Source organism: Natator depressus, chromosome 6, assembly GCF_965152275.1.
Source record: "Natator depressus isolate rNatDep1 chromosome 6, rNatDep2.hap1, whole genome shotgun sequence".
NCBI classification, from domain to species: domain Eukaryota; kingdom Metazoa; phylum Chordata; order Testudines; family Cheloniidae; genus Natator; species Natator depressus.
The window spans coordinates 18,747,619-18,770,694 of record NC_134239.1 but is presented as its reverse complement, the minus strand read 5'-3'; the positions used below and the strand labels follow the sequence as shown (position 1 = coordinate 18,770,694).

Here is a 23,076-nt window from a genome sequence, read left to right as displayed (position 1 = left end):
GGGAACAGGGGGGTTGAATGGGGGTGGGGTCCCGGGGGGCCAGTCAGGAAGGAGTGGGGGAGCTAGATGGGGCGGTGGAGGGCAGTCAGGGAGAGGGGTTCCGGGAACAGGGAGAAGGGGTGGTTGGATGGGGCAGGGGTCCCTGGGGGCAGTCAGGAAGGAGGGGGGGTTGGATGGGGCAGCAGGGGGCAGTCAGAGGCGGGGGTTCGGGGGACGGTCAGGGGACAGAGAGCAGGGGGGTTGGATGGGGCAGGAGTCCTGGGGGGGGCGTCAGGGGGCTAGAAGTGTGTCGGTGGGTCAGATAGGGAGCAGAGGCCAGGCCATGCCTGGCTGTTTGGGAAGGCACAGCCTCCCCTAACAAGCCCTCCATACGATTTCCGAAACCTGATGCGGCCCTCAGGCCAAAAAGTTTGCCCATCCACATCTCTATTGTTAATGTTCTCTTTTGCTGGACGTTTACTAGGCATCTGCTTTAAGTGTAAGGCTTTTTGCTGCACTGTTTGTTTGAGCACTGTAGGGACAAAACAGTTCTGTTTCTTTAAACAGGGAAGGGGAGGAGAAAGGAGCTGAGCTGAGAGAGAGAGACAGGAAATAGGCAAGGAAGTCCTGCCAGGGACTACATTTAGAGAGTGAAACTTCTTGAATTTCATCAGTTTGTGGGGATTTGCCCACTCATTTTGAGAGGAAGAAAAGCTGATTATTGTTCCAATGGAACCAGTGCTCTTCAGTGCTGCAGGGTGAGCTCAGCATGCAAAATATTTCACTTGGCTGAAATCATGTTAGAGCAGGGTTTTTGTTCTGTAAAGATCAGCGACATCTCCTCTTGCGAAACAGGGGTGGGGGAGGTGCATCTCTGCGGAGGTCTCTAGAGTCCCTCCTGCAGGGAGCAGAGGAGGTCTCAGGATTGTAGTCTTTCGTAGGTGTCTAAACCAGAAAGGAGAGGACTGGTCTGCCATTCCCTCTGTTTTTAGCAGCTGCGTGTGTAAGGGAGGAATCGAGACTGAGGAGGCGCTTGGGTGGGGCATGAGACAGAAGTGTGTGTGACAGAATGAAGAATGAGTCTGAGTGTAAGGTATGGGCTATAGATCAGAACTGTCCCGGGGGGAGGTACCACCCTCCTGCCCATCATCAAGAACAGCTGAGAAAACCACAGGAGCCATTGGCCTGCTGTAGGGCACAGAGGGGCCATGAGGGAGCCTGGGGGATCGCTCCCTTTGCCAGGTGGAGACACATCCCCAGCCCTACTTCAGGTGTTTTGAAACTTCGGAGACTGGAACTGCTGCAGGCATCCTGTGGCTGTTTTCCCCCCTGGCTGCCCACAGGCTTTAAGGGTCGGGGGTTATCTCTGGGAAGAGAAGGCAGATTTGGGGATTGTTGCTAAGGAGGTTGTTTAGAGAGGAAATAGAAACCAAAGAAGGAGCTAACCGAGGTGCCCTCCTTTCCCCAATCCCAATTCTGGACTAAAAACTTCCTTTGCTGGAAATTCAGGCAGCTTTGAGACATAGATCCAAAACCCCCACAGGAAAATCACTCTGTGAATTACACAGCATAGATCACATGCCATGACATTTATGGACACTTAAATATTAACAACTGCTGAACAACGTACAGACCCAGCCTTAACTCCCATTTATACTGGTTTGTTTACATACATTACAGTCACTGCATGAACTATGTAAGACAGGATTTTAAAAACAATCCATGTATATTTCAGTCATTTTGGGGCAGACACTTTGGTTTATGTCTACATCTCTGAGCCTCCACTGAAGGAGCTACATAATGTTATGACTGGTGACCATGTGTCACTCTTACTTGGGCTGTGTTTCTTGGTGAGCCAATGGGCTGCTGCTCTTGGGGGGGATGGATCAAATGGGGGTGTTTTTTGGTTTCATAAATTCATAGACTTTTAAGGCCAGAAGGGACCATTAGATCATCTGGTCTGGCACCATCTGTTTGATTAAAGCAGATCTTCCAGAGAGGCCTCCAGCCTTGATCTGAAGACTGCAGGAGATGGAGAATCCACCATTTCCTTTGGTAGCTTGTTCCAATGGTTAATCACCCTCGCTGTTAGAAACTTGTGCCTTATTTCTAACTTGAATGTATCTGGCTTCAGTTTCCAGTCACTGGTTCTTGCCATGATTTTGTCTGCTCTGTTATGCAAGTATTTTCTTTGTGGAGACAACTTTGGGAGAGAGGGAGCTCTGTGGTCAGCCTGAGAGTTTGCTCTCTGCCATGGACTCTGATTGAAGTCTGTTCTCTGGGAACTGGGCATTGGTGCTGGGCTGAGATTCCCGGAAGAAGGGTTTGCCCCACCTGCTGTGTGACCGTCTCATGCCAGGACTGGTGTGCATGTGAAAATAAAACAAGTTACACTTAAAGTGTACCCAGACTTTGCATCACTGACTTCTTCTCTATCGGAAACTGACCTGCAAGACCCTGGACATCTGCTACTGTTTAGCAGAGAGATGACACTGGTGTCAGAAGTTGGGACAACAATAGCAACATAAGGCTGGATTATATTTCAGATCTGCACATGAAGAGAAATCATTATGGACCGTTACTGATTTAATCCGTTCAGTGACAAGGTTTGGGAGGAGAAATCTAGCCCCAAAATCAAGGTGCAAGGCTGCTGTGCAGCCCCCTGAATTTATGGACTGGGCTAGTCCACTTATAACCGTTGCACAAGGGCTACTCGATCAGCATGTACAGGGTTGAAAGTCAGGGGGAGTGGGAGGGAGCTAAAAACAGAGGGCGAGCTCCCCCTCCATGGCTGGTGAGCTGATTCTCCTCCTGTTTCAATATACTTTAGCTTCTGTACATCGGCATCTCTCGGAAGTTGGAATCTATGTGCCTGCCTGGGGTGGATCTGCTAAACAAGAGACTAATTCCCATCTTCCCCTGCACATCCGCTTCCTCCTGGCCTGCAGGGAGACACCCAGAGGGAACTGCGTACAAAGTGTTGCAGCAGAACGCAGGCCACTGCAGTGAAGCAGGGTGTGACTGTCACATATGTAGCCGGGATGAGGTCTGTGTGGGTCTTACGGGGAAGAGCAGAGAGGCTGAGCAGGGAACTAGGGCAGAGGAGTCCTAGTGAGAGATCCTGGCCTGAAAACCTGGAGACTGGGCTGCTGTGGGGAGGGCTCCCCAGGCACTAGGCCTGAAGAACCCTAAATCTAAAGTGGACTGTCCCAGGGACCCAAACAAGAACTACCATTGCTCACTTTGATCTCTTCAAGCCTCTGTAGCTAGGGTATTTGTAGCCTTTCCCTTTCTTGCCAGTCCCGTAAAATACCCCTTCACTTAGCCATGTGTCTGAGTGGATATCGGGACCCACTGGGGCGAGCGCCTACAAGGCCCAGCTGCTGAAGTGCCTACAGTGCTTGCCTCCAAGTTGTGGTACACCTGGCATGCAACTGGTCCTCCGTGGGTTGGAGTACCCCAGCGCTGAGCAGCTGTAATAACTACATGCTAGTGTACACGTAGCCTGCTTTTAGGTGGAAAGTGCTGGAAGGCCAGGGCTATATTTTCTAGCGCCCTGTCTTTAAGGTTTGGAACGATGCTGAGAGGTCAGGAGGACACTGCTGGGATGAGCAGGGTGTGGTGGCGTTTGGTGCTCCTGGGAGATGCTCCAGCAGAGGGGCCTGTGAAAGTTCTTCATTTGTTTGCTGGAGCCTGCAAAAAGTTGGATAAAATGCTCCAGTTTGAAATAGCACCTGGTCTGGGAGTGTAACCCATCAGCATGGACTTACGGTCCCTGTGACTGCCTCCCACCACAGAGCCTTCTTCATGGTGTGCGTATGTGTGGCTGTGGGAATTTGGCTAGCGTCAGACCCCCGTGCATGCTTAGCTGGTGCAGAAGATGACTCTCCTCCTAGGAAAGCTCTTGGTCCCAAGATATGTTGATGATTGAAGTATTAGAAATAAAGAGACAAAAAATGCTGTCTTGGAACGGTACCGTTTCAAGCTGCTCTGTATTTGGGCTGAATTCTTGTCAGTAGGGAATCACCATTAAATGGGTGTGTTTCTAATGGGGTTCTGTGGGGATCTGTTCTAGGCCTTATGTCAATATTTTCATCAATGACCTGGAAGTGAATATAAAATCACAGCTGATTAAAAATTTGCAGATGAGCCAAAGATTGGAGTGGTGACTAATGATGAAGATAAGGCACTCACACACAGCAATCTGGGTTACTTGGTAAGCTGCGTCCATTCAAGCAAAGTGCATTTTAATACAGCCAAATGCCAGTTCACACATCGTGGATCAAAAAGTGCAGCCATGCCTACAAAATGGGGGTGGGGGTCTGTATCCCAAAAGCAGTGACTCTGAGAAGGGTTTAGGGATCATAGAGAACAGACAACTCCACTTGAGCTCCCGGGCAGTGCTGTAGCAAAAAGGGCTAATGTGAGTCTTGGATGTCTGAACAGGGAGGTGATTTTACCTCTGTTTATGGTACTGGTGGGACTGATACTAGAAAATTGTGTACAGTTCTGCTGTCCATACTTTTAAGAGGATGTTGAAAATTTGGAGAGGATGCAGAGAAGAGCCACAAAAAATGATCTGAGGCCTCAGTGTACTTCGCTTAATTGAACAGGCCACAAGGTGACTTGATTATGGTGTTTAAAGTACCTTCATGGAGAGAAAATATCAGGCATTAAAGGACTCTAAACTAACTCTGGAAGGCATAACAAAAACCAGTGGCTGGAAGTTAAAGCCAGACAAATTTAAATGAGAAATAAGGCACAAATTTCTAACAGGGACGGCAGTAACCATTAGAACAAGGTGATACTGCTCCTTAACAGTAGGCCTCTATGGGCTAGGTTGGGGCCTGGCTCCAGTAGAACTCCCCAGGCTAGGGTTAGGGTTACCAAGAGTAGGGATCCCACGGATCAGGTTAGGCCTGAGGTTAGTAGGACTCCCCAAGCTAGGGTTATGGTTGCCAGGGGAGGAGGTCCCTGGGCTACAGTTAGGAGTGCAGCCAATAGGGATCCCCAGACTAGGGCTAAATTTACTACAGCTAGGGCTGCCTGGAGTAGGGTTAAGGCTTCAATGTGTAGGCCTTTCCAGGCTAGGTTTAGGCCTGCAGTGAGTAGGGCTTCCCAGGCTAGGCTTAGGGTGACCAAAAGTAAGGCTCCCTGGGGTCAGTTTAGGCCTGGTTTTGGTAGGAATCCTGGGCTCAGGGTTAGGATTGAACAAGTCTTGGGGTGCCTGGACTCTGCCAACACTTTAGACTGTTAGGGCTCCTTGGCCTGGGTTAGAGTTACTAAGGGTAGGGCTCCCTGGGACAGCATTAGGGTCAATTATGGTAGGGTTACCATATTTGAACTTTCAAAGAAGAGGACACTTCATGGGGGGGCTAGCCCCGCCCTGCCCCCTAGCCACTCCCCCCCACAGAACCCCCAACCCATCCAACCGCCCCGATCCTTGTCCCCTGATCACCCCCTCCCAGGACCCCTGCCCCTAACCAACCCCCGGGACCCCACCCCCTATCTAAGCCTCCCTTCTCCTTGTCCCCGACTGCCCGCTCCTGAGACCCCCCAATCCTAACTGCCCCTCTAGAATCCCACCCCCTACCTGTCCCCTGACTGCCCCGACTCCTATCCACCTGACAGATCCCCGGGACTCCCACACCTATCCAACTGCTCCCTGTCCCCTGACTGCCCCCCCCAGAACCCCCAACCCATCCAACCCCCCCTGCTCCCTGTCCCCTGACTGCCCCCTGGGATCCCATGCCCCTTCTCCAACTCCCCGGCCCCCTTACCACGCCGCTTAGAGCAGCGTGTCTGGCTCCGTGCAGAGCCGCTGCCAGATACGCTGCTGCGCTGCCCCACCCCGAATAATGCCGGCGCGGCGCGCTGAGGCTGCAGGTGTGGGGCTCTGGCTGCTGGAGGCCCCGATGCGAGCGGCTCAATCCTGCCCGGCCGCCCTGTCAGCCGCGTCACGCTCTGCATTGGCAGGGAAATCCCAGACCTTTTTAGATTTTTTACAAATTCCTTCTGGATGGCTATTTAAAAACCAAAAAGCCGGAGATGCCCGGGAAAATCCAGACATATGGTAACCCTAATAATGGTAGGCCTCTCCGGGCTAAGTTTAGGGCCCAGTAGGGCTTCCCAGGCTACTAAGGGTAGGGATCCCTGGGCTAGGATTAGGCCTGAGGCCTGTAGGGCTTCTTGGGCTAGGGTTAGGGCTACTAACAGTAGGCATCTCCACAGTGGGTTTAGGTCTGTGGTCAGTAGGGTTGTCTGTGTTAGGGTTATATGGATTAGGGATTGGGTCCCATAGGGATCCTCTGGATAAAGTAAGGTTAAAAACCCCTGGCTCCCTAGATTAGAGTTGGGGTTACTAAGTGGTTCCCCGGAGTAGGATTAGGTTAGTAAAGCTAAAGATCCCTGGGCTAGGTTTAGGCCTTTGGTCAGTAGGGATCGTCAGTCTAGGGTTATGGTTACAAACAGTAGGCTGTGATGTTATTGACTTGAACTGGGACCATATAAAACATTGTTGCAACCAAGGTCCTGTAGTGGCACCAAATCTTATATAAAGGCGGTCAAATGAGGTGTCTAAGACAAGCGTATGGTCTGCTGGTTATGATTATGCTATCTGTATATGTGTATGATTTTTATAGTTGAAGTTTTGAATATTGGCTCTATACTGTCTGTATTTCAAACTTATGCTATGCTTCTGGCTGACACCCCAGACAAGTTGGTGTCAGCTCTGCCTAGCCTGCTTGATGGCTCATTAAGGACCATCAGCTATACAACTGACCCATTGAGAGAAGGCAGACGTGCCTTGGGACTCAGCAAGGTATGCAAGGACATGCCTATGGACAGAACGCTGAGGTTTTTCCAGGCCATGTGATGGATAGCTTGTCTTTGGAACAAAGAAAGAAAGACCACATGGCAAGAGAACATAAGGTCACATAGGCTTCTAAGGGTAGTGTTAGGCCTGGGATCGGTAGTGCTCCCCCGATTAGGGCTACTAAGGGTAGGGCTGTCTGTGCTAGGGTTTGGCCTATGGCTAATAGGTATCTGTGGACTAGGTTTAGCATTACTAAGGGTTGGGCTCCTGGGCTAGTGTTAGGCTTAGAAAGAGTAGGTCTCTCTGGGCCAGGGCTGATAGGGTTCCCCAGGCTAGAGTTGGGTTACAAGGGGTAGGTCTCAGACGGTTATAAAGGGTAGGGTTCACTGGGCCAGGGTTATTCCTGTGGCGGGTAGAGCTCCTCAGGCTAAGGATAGGCCTCAGTGGGTAGCAGGGGGCTGGGGTTTGGGTTAGAAAGGCTCCCAGGGTCAGACTTGGGCCTGGAGCTGGTAGGGCTCCCTGGTTTAGGGTTACTAAGTATAGGGTTCTCTGGGCTAGGATTAGTTCTCAGACTGGTCAGGCTCCCTGAGCTAGGGTTAGGGATACAAAGTGTAGGGCTTCCCAGTCTAGGGTTAGGCCTGGAGCCAGTATGGCTCCCTGAGTTAGGTTTAAGTTTGGAAAGGATAGGGCCTCCCAGCTGGGGTTACGTCTAGGGGCTGTACGGTTTCCTGGGCTAGTGTTAGGGTTATGGGGAGAGGGCTCTACGAGCTAGCATTAGGCCTCAGGCTGGTAGAGCATCCCATGATATGGTTAGGCTTATAAAGGGTACAGCTCCCCCAGCTAGGGTTAGGCCAGCATACTAGGTGGCAAAATGCTTATCTATCCAGTTAGAGATGCCAACGACATGGGTTTGGGGTGAGCCCCTTCCTTCCCTCAGAGACAAGCTCCTAAGTTGGGCTTCAGGGAGGTGCCTATCTCTGCTTAGAGATCCACGAATGGGAGTCAGGCAGTTCAGGCACCTAAGAAGTTTCCTGAGGGAGTTAGTTAGGTGCCTGCCTTGCTCTAGATAGACAGCACCACTTCCTCCTCTGGTTGTTCTATCTTATAACTTTTAGGGTAGTGGTTAGAGCACTTTTCTGGGATGTGTGAGACCCAGGTTCCTTTCCACCCTCTTTGTGAGAGGGGGAGTAAAGATTTGAACAGTGTCTCCCAACTATCAGGAGAACACTCTAACTACTGAGCTATGGAATATTCTGAGGGGGCTTTCTCTCTATCTCTCCTCTTGAAGCTGTTCCACAGTGGATAAATAATGAGTGATTGGGACTGGGGGTCTCCAATCTCCTAGGTGGGTGCCCTAACCACAGAGCCATTCACAGTTGCTCTCTCTGGCCCAATGACTGTTCTACTGTTGATACATACTTAAATAGTCAATAGTGATTTTGGGTGCCCAACTTGAGATATATGACAAGATCCTAATTTTCAGAAAGTACTACCCTCTGAAAATCAGGTCCCTTCAATGTGTCCCAATTATGCTTTCAAAAATCACTGGTTACTTTGAAAATCTTGTCCTCAGAGCCTAAAAAACCAGGATATTACAATATTGACTTTCTCCAGCTAAGCATGGCAACAGAGCAGTGCCTGGCCTCATTTGTTGCAGAAGCTGGAATTTGTATTGTGACCGAAGCATTTTATTATAGGAAGAGAAAAGATGATGTCATGGTTAAGGCAGCTGAATGCTGTCCTGGAAAGCTAGATTATATCCCTGCCTCTGCCAGAATTCCCATGTGAGGCCAGCAAGTCATTTTAAATCAAAGTGCTCACAGCTGGCCATAAATTGTGTCAGGTTTCAGAGTAACAGCCGTGTTAGTCTGTATTCGCAAAAAGAAAAGGAGTACTTGTGGCACCTTAGAGACTAACCAATTTATTTGAGCATAAGCTTTCTTATGCTCAAATAAATTGGTTAGTCTCTAAGGTGCCACAAGTACTCCTTTTCTTTTTGCGAATACAGACTAACATGGCTGTTACTCTGAAACCTGACACAAGTACTCCTTTTCTTTTTGCATAAATTGTGTGTTCCTCATTGTCCGGCATGAGGTACCTGGACCAGTTTTACAGAAGTGCTCAGCCCTCACAATTACATCTGAAGTCGACTGGAGCTGTACTTTGAATGTATGAAGTGCTGTACAATGCTCTGTACTTTGGAAAAATCAGGCCCTAGGTGTCCCTAGCTGAACAACTAAAATTAATGGATACTCCTGACAGTCTAATCTCTCTGTGCTTCAGTTCCCCAGTTGTAAAATGGGGATAATAATAGCCCCTCACCTCACAGGAAAGTTGCGAAGATAAATTAATTCATGTTTTTAATTCCTCAGATACAAAGGTGAGAGCACCATAGAAACACCCAGAAAGAAATTAGTTCTGAATGGGGTGTGTTGCATAAGGCCTGAGGCCACACATTGATTCAGGAGGATAAAAATAAATACTAACTAACTGCCTGCTCACTGAATGAGGCACAGGTCCCGTGGAAAGACTAAAGACTGTATCGTGGTGCACTTGCCCAAGGGAGCAGGATTCAGGTGGCACAGCCAGCCTTAGTTCTGGCATTTCCTAACTTTTGGTTGCTTGACTTTGCAACCGTAATGTTCTTTAACGTAGGTTTTTTTGAGGTGTAAGAGCCATTTCTAAAGGAGATGTCCTGGGGAGTTTGTCTGAGCTAAAGGCTGCAGTAGGAGACTAAGCTGAGATAGGGACCATAGCATCCATGTCGCTTTCCTCAACAGATGGATGTCTCTAGGGCAACACTTATGATAGTCACTCTGTGTGCAGGGCTGATGCAAGCAAATCTAGGCCCTCTGTGACCCTACTCTTTAGGGACCCATATATATATATATATATATATATATATATAGTGGGTGAAAGACCATATGCAAAGAATAGTTATCGATGGCTTGCTATCTAACAGGGTGGGCGTATCATAGGAGTCAGTCCTGGGTCCAGTACCAGTTAATATTTTCATTAATGACTTGGATAATGAAGTGGATGAAGTGCCTTATGAAATCTGTGGATGACACCATGGCTAGAGGGGTGGCGAGCACTTTGGAGAACAGGATTAGAATTCAAAATCACCTTGCCAATTTGGAGAATTCATCTGAAATCAACGAGATGAAATTCAGTAAAGACAAGCACAAAGTAGTACGCTGAGGAAGGAAAAATCAAATGCACAGCTACAAAATGGGAAATGACTGGCTACGTGGTAATGGGGGTTACAGTGGATCACAAATTGAATATCAGTCAGCAATGTGATGCAGTTGAGAAAAAGGCTAATATGTTTCTGGGGTGTATTAACAGGCGTGTCATATGCAAACCAGGGGGGAGGTAACTGTTCTGCTGTACTTGGCACTGATGAGGCTTCAGATGGAGTGCTGTGAACAGTTGTGGATGCCACATTTTAGGAAAGATGTGGCTAAACTGGAGAGGTTCCAGAGGAGAGCAACAAAAATGATAAAAGGTTTACAAAACCTGAGCTATGAGGAAAGGCTAAAAAAACTCTGGATGTTTCAGGCTGGTCTACGCTGAGAAATGAGGTTGACCCAGCTACATTGCATAGGGGTGTGACAAATCCACACTCCTGAGCGATGTAGTTAAGCCGACCTAACCCCAGATGTAGACCAGCACGAGGTCAACGAAAGAATTCTTCCATCGACCAGCTATCCTCTCTCAAGGAGGTGGATTTACTACAGCGACGGGAGCCTCCTCTAGTCATTGTAGGTAGTGTTTAAACCGAAGCGCTGCAGCTGTGCCACTGTAGCATTTTAAGTGTAGACATAGTCTTGGTCTTGAGAAAAGAAGTCTGGGGGAGGGGGACCTGATAACAATCTTCAAATTATTAAGGGCTGTTATAAAGGGAACAGAGATCAATTGTACTCCCTGTCCACTGAAGGTAGGACAGGTAATAATGGGCCTAATCTGCAGCAAGGGAGATTTAGGTTAGATATTGGGAAAAACTCTCTAACTATAAGGGTTGTTAAACTCTGGAATAGGCCTCCAGGGGAGGTTGTGGAATCCTTGTCACTGGAGGCTTTGAAGAACAGATCAGACAAATGCTTGCAGGGATGGTCTAGGTTTATTGGTCCTGCCTCAGTGCAGGGGGCTGGACTAGATGACCTCTCAAGATCCCTTTGCAGCCCTACATTTGAGGTTTTTAAGGTCAGGCTTGACAAAGCCCTGGCTAGGATGATTTAGTTGGGGATTGGTCCTGCTTTGAGCAGGGGGTTGGACTAGATGACCTCCTGAGGTCCCTTCCAACCCTGATATTCTATGATTTGTATGATTCTATGATATGGGCCACCTCATTGCATTCTTCCCAGACCCTGTGTCGTTTCCAAGACGTGAACCATCCTTTGGCCAGATCCACAGCTGGTGTGATCGAGGATGGCTCATTGACATCCACAGAGCTGTGCTGACCTATGCCTACAGAGGATCTGGTACCTTGTCGTAAAACCAGGCAGAAACCACCCTCTGTGCTTCCATCTTAAAAGGATTGGGGCTAGCGGATCCCTTGTCACCATTTTTCTCATTTCTCTGCTGAAATGAACAGCTGATGTCCTGTTTTCACTTTTCCATTGGGACATGGGCTTTGGGGAGCTGCAAATGAATATAACAAACTTGAGAAATTCTCAAAATAAGAACACAAAGCCTCAAATGGTGCCACTGGGGTGTGAGCTAGTGGGGTGGGGGTTTTGCACCCCAAGTGGAATTGCTATTTGATCTTCGAGGGAATAAAGGGGATTGCCCCAGACAGACAGCGGTGATAAAGAATCTCACAGGTGTGTATCAGCAATGCCTCCTCCCTCCCTCCATTTATCAAGCAGCAACTTCTTCCTGAATCACTGGGAAAGTGACTTGTAAAGCTGTTCCAGGTTCACTTTTTCAGCTTATGCTATTCCTGGCCCATGAAGGTCCACTTCTGCTTCCTTTATTTTTTTCCAAACCCCTCTTTCTCATGCTGTTTTAAAACTAAAAATAGTGGTAATGTTCCACCTCAGGAAAACATGAGTGAGAAGGACTTCAGCCCCACCGTCTGCTGAGATCATTGAGCAAATACTCAGTCATGGCCCTTTTTATAGGTTGTTTGTTTTGATTAGACTTGCTACTTGCTTGGTTAAAGCTACTACATTATTTTCTCCCAACGCAGAATATGAGGGGAGGTGAAAAAAGATGAACAAGTTCATGGAGTCTGTGGTGTAAATAGATCACTGGAAAAGTTTTGCCAGTTGTTGATGCCAAAGGAGTGGAGCCAAAAGACAAACTTCCAGAAGGAATAAAAACCAAGAAGAGGTTTTATATCTATAAAAAATCACCAGGAAGGTTTAGAACCTTACTTGCTGTCCTATGAGGAACTGTTCTAGAAATTCAAAAAGCTTTGAAGATTAGCTTTAACTGGAGATGTTTCTGTTTCTCTTTGTTGTGGAAATAAACTTTGAGCAAATTCCCTGTTCTTCTTTCTAGATGCCCTGTGCATCTGTGGTCGAGCATCAAGAAGACTAAGAGAAACAACTCTAATTAGGGACAACCGTTGTTGTTTGCAGTAGCTTTCTGGCGAATGGTAAGTACGTCACTCTCTTGGGATGGGCTAATTTTGATCGGAACTAGTTAGTTTATAGCTTCAGGTTGTGGGGCCTGATCACTGTCAGAAATTAGCACAGGTACCTTTCATCTGGTGTGCTCTGCTATGCAAAAAACCTCCTGAGGTCATCACAAGCTAGCACTGGGTCTCAGTACACGGGGCCTGATTCCCCAGGGCTGTGATGTGCAGATTCCAGACTGAGTGGTTGTTTTCTGAAATGTAATTAATTTAGGGGATCCCAACCTTGCATTTTGAAATTCATTTGGGTGATAATTACTATTATTATTATTTTATTTTATTATAGCACCTTTCATCCTAAAACCTCAACAGGCTTTACCAATGCTGGCTAAGCTGCACAACAGCCCTGTGAGTTTGAGGAGTATGATTATCTCTATTCTACAGATGGAGAGACTGAGGCACAGAGAGACCAAGTCCAGTGAGTCATTTATGACGAAAAGCACCCAGGAGTTATGTGCCCCGGTGATCTACTCTCGCCACTAGATCGCACTTGCTTTCTCTACCATATCACTTATTAATAATGGGACTTTTCATTGTATTTTAGCTCATTTCCTGATATCCAGTGATGGGAAACCAAAGCAGCAGAATCAGTGACCTGCTCGTACATGCCCTTGACAACCTTTCTCAGGGAGACTTCAAAAGATTTAAAGACAAACTATCACACTCTGCTCTTAAGGGGAAAGGTAACATCCCTCAAGGTTGTCTGGACAATGCCGACAGGACAGATACAAAGAACCTCCTGATGAAATTCTATGGTGGAGAGGCTGCAGTAGATGTAACCATAGACGTTTTCACTCAGATCAATCTCCGAGATTCTGCTGCTAAACTCAAAGAAGGAAAAGAGAAAGGTAAGAAACCTATAGCCACTTTAAAACCTGGGAGTCTCCTCCTGGAATATGCCCCAGGCCAGCAGCAATAGAAGCAGAAGGAGAAACAACAGGCTGATGGCACAAATGCCAAATTCTAAATCTCAGCAGGAAGCCAGGGGACAATAAGCAGGGATGCCAGTGGTGGGCCAGATGCTCAAACTTTATCTCCAAGGCTGTTTTTCATTAAGGAAACAAATTCAGTGCAATACAAACAGCCAGGTAGCCAGCAAACCTAGAGAGCTGCGGTTCCAAAGACTCCAGGCCGCTCTTCAGTGTCTCACAGGACTGTAAGAGCCAGTGGGGAGCCACTCTTTAGTGCAGCAATGTTAGAATCCATGTGCTCTGTGATGGAGCTAAACTCAACCCTGTTACAGTCATTCCTGTTCCTCTCCCCTGTTCCCCACGGTGACAGAGGAGCTCAGCTGGGTTGGTTCTGCCCGGGGTCCCTGGGATGGAACGCTCCAGGGCTGGCAGCGGGGCTCTCCCTAGAGGCCTTTGGAACTCTCTGACCTGGACAGTCCCCCAGGGGGAGAGTTTAGCTGCCTCCAGAGCACAATGCAGGGAGCATTTTGTTGGTTTAGTCTGTGAGCTCTTTCAGGCAGAATTTGTCTTTTTCTTATGTGTGTGCACAGAACCTAGTACAATGGGGCCCTGATCACCAACTGGGGCTCTAGATCCTACCAGCACATAGTAATATACTATAGGTTTTAGTTTACTTTTGACGAGCATCTGTTAATAACTAAGTTAGGGGAATAAAATATCCTCTTTCCTCCCCACAAAAGATAAAGTAAATTGTTTTCAAACTTATTTTTGTAAAATAACATCTGATTGGGCAATGAGCATTATATGAATAATTGAATATAGTAAATACTATACTATTCTCCAAACCAGTAGTTCCATCTTGATTATAATTGTCCCAAATAAAAATCTCTCTGCTTCCCTCTGTGTCTGTCTTAGTTCCCTAGGTTTGGAAAGGCTCTCATGAGCCATCTAGTCCACCTCCTGCACTAGGGCAGAATTGACGTGGGCCCTTTAATTGTTCAGCCTAATCTGCTTAGAAACATGGCTGCTTGGAAGAAGACTCCCTCTCTTTACAAATGCTCCTGAATAACTCTGCCCCAATTTAAGTTGTTCTGTTTTCCTGATGATGTAGCCTGCTCATTACGTAAAGTGCAGACCAATCCAGAACAGAAACAGACAGAGAGAGGTCACACAAACACAACACCTCTTGCTGTATTCCACAAACAGAACTTCATAAAGTGACTGATAACTACATGGGAAATTACCTAAGAACATTGGGTTCCTGCTTTTTCATTTGGATCCTTTGCTGGAACAAACACCTTTCCAGATCATACTTTTAGCACATCGTTTCCTTATTATTTTCTAGTCTAGGGAATATCATGAATTCAGCAGTAAGGCTACCTACTGCCAAAGGCAACAGATTTCAGTGGTGACTGTGGTAATAGCACTGGAGGTGAAGAGCATTCCCTATGGTTTAATGGGCAGCAGCCAGCATCAGTCCCCAGGAAGTGCCTTTGTGTTGCTGCTGAAATACTTTAAGACAAAACAAGACAAATGCACACAAAGGGGGAAGAAAAGCATAGCAAAGGGAAAATGCAGGCCCCCTCTCTGGTGCTGACTTTCACTTCCAGCATCACTGCTGGGGACTCACAGGCCCAGCACATGGTCTGATCAGACACTCCAAGACCCGGCAAATTTTTACCAGAGTCAGGCTGTTTAAGGCATTGCCTTTGTCTCCCTTTGTAGTTTGGACTCACAGAAGTGTTCTAAAAGATGGAGTTGTCTTGGCTGGCTAAGCCATGAACTTACTGGACAGTAGGTATAAAGGGAAAGACTGGGAAGGAAAATGACACACCAGGGAAGGGGTGACAGCAGGAACCCCAAGCTGACATGCCAGAGTGGTGGTCAGGATTTAGCCAGTGGAGACAATGATGTCATTTGAATCCCTCCCTCTGGCTCGGGCTGGTCAGGATGGCTTTCAGGCTCAGGATGACGAAGGTCCAACAGTGTCAGGGTGGATCACGGGAAATTACAAGGATGGCAGCCATGATGGTAAAGATCCATACGTCCCACTGCCCTGTTTAGTGACACCCCTCTGCCCCAGGATAAAGAGTGCTCAAAACGGGGAGCAACCTTATGCCAGCAAAATCAACTGACCACAACGCCAGTTGGCCATTTCAATTATAAACACTTCCTCCCATGTCTAGAGTCTCTCACCTCTGTTGTCATGCCAACCTGTCCTTTACCAGGAGCGTTGCAGGCCCCTGAGCACCGGTCTTCTCGACTGTAAACACTCCAGTTGTACCAGCCATTCTATTTTAAACTCTGGCCGACTTTTACAAACAATTCTATATAATGGGCTGAGTGGGACTCTTGTTACCGCGGGCAACTTCTAATACAGACATGGCCACAACATCCCTCTGGGTCAGTACTGAGCCAATGCACCAGCCTGGTGCCAGAGGATGTTCTGCACCATCTCCTAAGCAAGGACGATAACTGGAGGCATCCAATTGTGGTCAATAAAGACACTATGGCACCTTTATTCAAACCCAAGTGCCTTGGGCAAATTCTAGTTTATGAAGTTACATTTTCTCCACCTAAATTCCCAGCACTGTTTCAATTGCACTTTGTATATTGACTTGTTGTATAGTGTTGCTATGCACTGATAAACAGTTGCCAGGTTTCTCCCAAGAAGTGGCTGCTTTACAGTGGGGGGTAAAGTGATAACCACAGTCCTTACTCACATAAATCATTTCATTGGGACAATTTTATATGAGTTAGGGCTGCAGAATCAGGCCCATAGTAAAATGATTTCTGGATTCTCTGAGGACAGGTGCAATATCAGTTTCAGGTACCATTATTATTTGTTTTATTGTAACAGATCAAGTCTTTTCTCAGAGCTTCTGGTTCAATACTTCTAATGCCTCATGTACTGATTTAGGTTACAGGAAGAAGTATAAAGAAGATGTTAAAAACAAGTATGAAGTCATACAAAACATGACAAGTCTTACTACTGACAATGTGATTCTAAACAGAAGATATCCGAAGGTGATTATTCTAGACGACCCTCATCATGCAAAGGAGAGAGAACATGAAATAATGGCCATGAGTCGGAGAGACAAAGAAATCAAGACTAAACAAGCTTGTTCTGTAGTTACGATAGACACCCTATTTACATGTGATAAACAAGGACAAACACCACAAATTGTTGTGCTGCTTGGAGCTGCAGGGATTGGGAAAACGATGACATCAAGAAAGGTTATGTACGATTGGGCAGCTGGGGAACTCTATAAGAAAAAATTTGATTATGTTTTCTACATAAACTGCAGAGAAACAAACCTTATTGAGCAGGGAAGTGTGGTTGACATGATTTTTAAAAATTGGCCGAATACAAATGCACCAGTTAATGAGATTTTGATGAAGCCAGAAAAACTCTTGTTCATAATTGATGGTTTTGATGAACTGAGATTCTCTTTTGATCAGACAGAAAATCTGTGCTCTGATCCCTGGGAGAAGAAGCCAGTGGAAATCATACTGAGCAGTTTATTCAGGAAAAAGATTCTTCCCCAATCCTATTTGCTAATCACCTCAAGACCGACTGCTCTGGAGAAACTCTTGCAGTGTTTGGAATGTTCACGTTATGCAGAGATCCTGGGGTTTTCTGAAGCCGACAGGAAAGAATATTTCCACAAGTTCTTTGGAAACAAGGAACAAGCAAGACAAGCTTTACAATTTGTGAAAGCAAATGACATTCTCTTCACTATGTGCTTTATTCCCATCATGTGTTGGATCATCTGCACTGTTGTGAAACAACAGTTTGAAAAAGGTGAGGATCTTGCACAAACTTCAAAGTCAGTCACTGGAGTGTACATGCTCTGTCTTTCCAGTTTAGTGAAGCCTGTCAGCAGCAATTTGAAGCAACACATGCAAGCTAACCTTCGGGGACTTTGTTCTTTAGCTGCTTATGGCATCTGGAAACGGAAGATACTGTTTGAGGAAGCAGAACTCAAGAAGTTTGGCTTAAATCAAACTGACTCTTTTTCCCTGTCTTTGAACAAGGACATTTTTCAAAAAGACATTGACTGTGTGAATGCCTACAGCTTCATTCACTTAAGCTTTCAGGAGTTTTTTGCAGCTTTGTTTTATGTGCTGGAGGAAGATGAAGAAACAATGGAAGATTCAGGGACTCCCAAGAAAGATGTGAAAACATTATTAGAAAACTATGGAAACTCTAGAAATTACTTAATGTTAACGGTGCGATTCCTGTTTGGTCTCTTAAATGAAGAAAGAATGCAAATCATGGAGGAAAAATTTTCCTGTAAAATTTCACCTAAAATTAAGCCAGATTTGCTGAAGTGGGTTCAAACGAACCAACAAAAATATTTACCTTTGTCCAATGTGCATCAGGAGACACGTCATATTTATAACCTTGAGGCGTTTCACTGCACGTTTGAGATGTATGAAGAAAACTTTGTGAGAAGTGCATTGGATCAATTGACTGCACTAACATTAAATTCAAATAAACTCACCCAAATGGATCAGATGGCTTTTTCATTCTGTATAAAAAATTGTCATCGACTGGAGTCACTTTGCATATCTTGCTGTACATTTGCTTTTGAAGACCATGGGGAAGATATGCTTCCAAGACGACAGAAGTGGCTATATCAGTAAGTATCACCTGAGTTCAGAAATCTGTAGTTTAATTAACAGATAAAACATTATTTTTCTTGCGTTTTGACAACTTTGCAAAGTCCATCATTGTGGCGCAACGACACTACAAAGAAAGAGGGAATATCTATGCCCTCAGTGTAAAACTATGTTCTTCTCCTCAATAAAGGCAGAAAAAATAAGTCATTATCTTCTTCAGATTCTCTTTATCCAAACTCAGCTGTCCTTCCTGTTCTAAATTTCACTAAACACTGAATTTCAAGGACAGGCGTTTCTGCCTATACTCAGTGAATGTCTGAAAAAGAACATTCCCCTTGCAAAACAGAACACCCACCAACCCCTGCCGTTACACACAGTAGCTGGGTAAAACTCATTGCTGACTTCCAGGTTGATGGTGCAAATTGCTCTTTCGTAGTTTGGGTGCTGTCCTCAGAGTGCTCAGTGGCCAGGAACTGTTGGGACCAAATGACAGTGGGTTGCTCTGTACTTGTTTGTCATTTTAGGGCGTTGTTCTCAGACTACTACAGTTGATTTGAGCAGTACCCTCATTGGCATTGTGTGCTGCAGGCTTTCAGCTCGGCTTTAAATCTAGTTGAACCACTTCAAGCAAAACTATAAGCTTTAAATATTGCTATGAAATGGCCAAAGTGCAGAACGGCCCATAGTCAGTCTGTGCAGCACCTCAGCACGCAACAATCTGAGAATGGACGCCCAAGACTGTGAAGAAAACGTCCTGTGCTACTACGAGCTTGTCTATGCTATGCCCCTGGAGCAAAATTGGTATAGTTCATCACTACAGCACTGGCAGTGTAGAATCATAGATACAGAGAGCTGGAAGGGACCTTTAGGGGTCATCTGGTCCCCTGTGCTGAGGCAGGACCAAATAAACCTAGACCATCCCTGACAGGTGTTTGTCCAACCTCTCCTTGGAAACTTCCAAGATCTGTCACACGTTTCTGCACCATCAGTGCAACCTCATGCTTTTTTTCTTTTTTTTTTAAACTGAAAGTGCCACCAAATACCCTGTAGCGTAGGGGAAGGTGCACAGAGATAGCAGCTAAGAGCACAGGAGTCCTAATCCCCACCTTCTACTGGCTGCTCTAATATTGCTGTGTGCATCACAACCCTTTTTAACAACGGCCCTTAGGGGAGGTGAACTATCACGCATCCATTTCACAGCTAAGATAACTGAGGTTGGACAAGGCCAAAGCGGGCAGAGCTGGGAGTGGAACCCACGTGTAAGATGACAGACACTCGTCTGCCTTGCAGGTGAAATGGGCCAAAATCTCTCCTTGCGTGATGCACATCCACACAGCGTAGATGTTTGCTCCTCTCCAGAGACTACGGCACATAGAAGTTTGAGTCTGTCACTGCATCTGTGCTAACAGTAGTGATACTTTAGGTCAAGGGTAGTTAATTATTTTTTGTCAAGGTCCAAATTTCCTGGTCTAGGTCCAGACTCCAGAGAAAATAATAAAAAGTATAATGATAAAATGTAAATAAAAAGATTTTCAGAAAGCCTTTGACAAGGTCCCTCACCAAAGCCTCTTAAGCAAAGTAAGCTGTCATGGGATAAGAGGGAAGGTCCTCTCATGGATTGATAACTGGTTAAAAGATAGGAAACAAAGGGTAGGAATAAATGGTCAGTTTTCAGAATGGAGAGAGGTAAATAGTGGTGTCCTCCAGGGATCTGTACTGTGGCCAGTCTTGGTCAACATATTCACAAATGATGTGGAAAAAAGGGTAAAGAATGAGGTGGCAAAATTTGCAAATGATACAAAACTACTCAAGATAAGTCCCAGGCAGACTGCGAAGAGCTACAAAAGGATCTCTCAAAACTAGGTGACTGGACAACAAAATGGCGGATGAAATTCAATATTGATAAATGCAAAGTAATGCACATTGGAAAACATAATCCCAACTATACATATAAAACGATGGGGTATAAATTAGCTGTTACCACTCAAGAAAGAGATCTTGGAGTCATTGTAGATAGTTCTCTGAAAACATCCACTCAATGTGCAGCGGCAGTCAAAAAAGCGAACAGAATGTTGGGAATCATTAAGAAAGGGATAGATAATAAGACAGAAGATATCATATTGCCTCTATATAAATCCCTGGTATGCCCATATCTTGAATACTGTATGCAGACGTGGTTGCCCTGTCTCAAAAAATATATATTGGAATTGGAAAAGGTTCAGAAAAGGGCAACAAAAATTATTAGGGATATGGAACGGCTTCTGAATGAGGAGAGATTAATAAGACTGGGACTTTTCAGCTTGGAAAAGAGACGACTAAGGGGGGATATGATTGAGGCCTATAAAATCATGACTGGTGTTGAGAAAGTAAATAAGGAAGTGCTATTTACTCCTTCTCATAACACAAGAACTAGGGGTCACCAAATGAAATTAATAGGCAGTAGGTTTAAAACAAACAAAAGGAAGTATTTTTTCACACAACGCACAGTCAACCTGTGGAACTCTTTGCTCGAGGATGTTGTGAAGGCCAAGACTATAACAGGGTTCAAAAAAGAACTAGATAAATTCATGGAGGACAGGTGCATCAATGGCTATTAGCCAGGATGGGCAGGGTTGGTGTCCCTAGCCTTTGTTTGCTAGAAGCTGGGAATGAGCAACAGGGAATGGATCATTTGATTACCTGTTCTGTTCATTCCCTCTGGGGCACCTGGCATTAGCTACTGTCAGAAGACAGGATATTGGGCTAGATGGACCTTTGGTCTGACCCAGTAGGGCCATTCTTATGTTCTTTTGTTCAAAAGCATCTGGCCATCCGGATTTGGCCGGCAGTCTGCCTGTTGACTACCACTGCTTTAGGTCAAGTGGTACAAGCTCATGTTTTCAGAGAGAAATTCCAGGTTTGTTCCCAGCAGACACCCAAAAATCGGGTATTGTTGTACTTAGATTTGCTATATCTAAGTAGACTATAGTAGACCCAGACCCAGGAACAGAACCCAGTCTAACAATTCTGCCCCCCAGTGTTCTAATGCTAATTCACACCTGGCTGCCGAGCTCTCTCTGACCCATTCCTCATAGATAGGCTTGGCAGAATTTGATTTTTATCTTTGTATAGTTTTGATGGATAATATCAATATTTATTTGTAAGCTTTTTAAATGTTCATCAGTTTAAGTTTTCAGAGTTGCGCAAAATATGTGTTTTAAGCATTATTATTATTATTATTTTTTTTTTTAGATTTTGATCAATTTAAATGTTCAGAGTTGTGGATATTATGAGAAGGGAGTTAGACAATAATTATTTAATGACAATAGATGGTGAGATTAAAAAAGTTAAACCTGTATAACCGTTGAAGCACAAATTGTTAAAATCACATATCAAAATATACAGAGTAAATATCTTTAAATCAAACTCTGCAGCATTTTTCTTACTTGGCCTATCTGTAAATTTCTATTATTATGGATGGAAATATTTTTCATCGGTTTGCGTGTGTATGGTGAAATCAGTGTTGTTGCAGCTGTGTTGGTTCCAGGATATGAGCGAGACATGCTGGGTGAGGTCACATGTTTTATTAGACCAACTTCTGTTGATGGAAGGGACAAGCTTTGACCTGAACAAAGCACGTCACGTCTGGGGAAGGTAGCCAGAGTATTGTAGCTGAAATACAAGCTGGGACAGATGGTTAAGCATAAGGGGTTCACATATGTTATAAGAGACCACTTCAAATGAAATGGGCAATTAACAGCCCTGACATCGTAGGACAGAGGAGGATTAATAGGGGTACGGTGTGTTACACGTTGTTGTAATGACCGATATAACCAGGGTGAAATTGATGTTTGCCGACATTTACTGTTAAAAATCTAATCCCTCTATAGGCGTACCCACAGGAATTAATGGTATTTCTTCCCCAAGAGTTTTTTTTCCTAGCACTGAGGTGGTAGAGGTCTGGACTTTGCATCTTAAGGTTGTGATTGGGTGATACCCCATATGGGAGAAAACCATAAGTTAGTGTTAGGATTCTGGATTAATTGTTTAAATGATTTTTTTTGTTGCAAAATATGATATTTGGAGGTGAATTTGGGATGTTGCTTATAATTATTTGCTGTATCTTAAGTGTATTTTGGTTAACAGGTGTTGTCCCTTAGAGAACAGGGTGGGGCATTTTGTAGGGTTTATCTGAAGGACACGGATAGCAGCATGCAGACGATGTTGCTGGTGTATGCAGAAAGTGGGAGTCTCTGCCGTGCCAGCTCCAGAAAGGTGGTAACTTGATTTAATAAACATTTCTTCCAGAAAACAAGCTTTGAGATCTATGGATGCAAAGTGCTGTATGAGCGCTAGGTACTGTTTTATTGAAAGGGAAATGGACCTGAGGAGAAGGGAGAGCTGGAGGAGACAGATGAGGGAAGGAGTGACAATGGCACAAAGATAGCTCAGGAGCTGGGATGCCGGAACAAATAGAGGGATAGAAGGAGGAGAGCAGAGCCAATGACTGCCACCCAAAATATCAAATCTGTATCATTATCTGCTTATTAGAGCTGGGCTAACAATTAATAATTGTTTGAACAATATATGTGTTAAAATGTATTAGTTCAAAATTATTGATTTTGATTGGACACCTGGTTCATCTCACAGGCTTCTGTTCTGTGAATGGATGAGCATAAACATTAGAACCAGAATTCCAATATGAAAGCTCAGGATTACAAATTCTGATTTTTTCTTCCATGCAAACATTTTGTAATATTCATGGTTTCAGCAACATTCCTGTCTGTAAACTTGTTTGCTAGAATATTTGTAGAGCATGAACAGTAAAACTGTGTGAACACAATGGAAGTAAATTACTTTAAAGTTCATCAGAATATTCTTTAATTTTTGTACTATTCCCCCTGAACTATTTTTTAGGGAGATGCTGCCTTAAAATTAACTTGCCCTCTTGTACTCTTTGGGGTCAGGAACTAATAAACCACCATTTCTAGTTACTTATAGGAATGTAAATTCACAAAGTGTAACACCAGTTACTGAGTGATAGCCAGCATATGTAAAATTATAAACAAATACTCAGATTATTGGTTTTTATCTTTATGGGTAAATTAACACTCCTGGTTAAA

General features: G+C 45.2%; 1 protein-coding gene across 2 annotated transcripts in view; it reads left to right on the top strand.

Moving 5' to 3' along the window:
• Nucleotides 1–568: 568 nt before the first annotated feature.
• Nucleotides 569–23,076, top strand: part of LOC141988760 (NACHT, LRR and PYD domains-containing protein 3-like) — a 63,495-nt gene continuing 40,987 nt past the window's right edge. For both annotated transcript variants that reach the window (XM_074954694.1, XM_074954693.1), the window contains exons 1-4: nucleotides 569–737; nucleotides 12,302–12,398; nucleotides 12,982–13,285; nucleotides 16,269–17,994. In XM_074954694.1, the coding sequence (XP_074810795.1) occupies nucleotides 13,003–13,285; nucleotides 16,269–17,994 (2,009 nt within the window). In that variant the 5' untranslated portion in view covers nucleotides 569–737; nucleotides 12,302–12,398; nucleotides 12,982–13,002. The remainder of the gene's footprint in view (nucleotides 738–12,301; nucleotides 12,399–12,981; nucleotides 13,286–16,268; nucleotides 17,995–23,076) is intronic.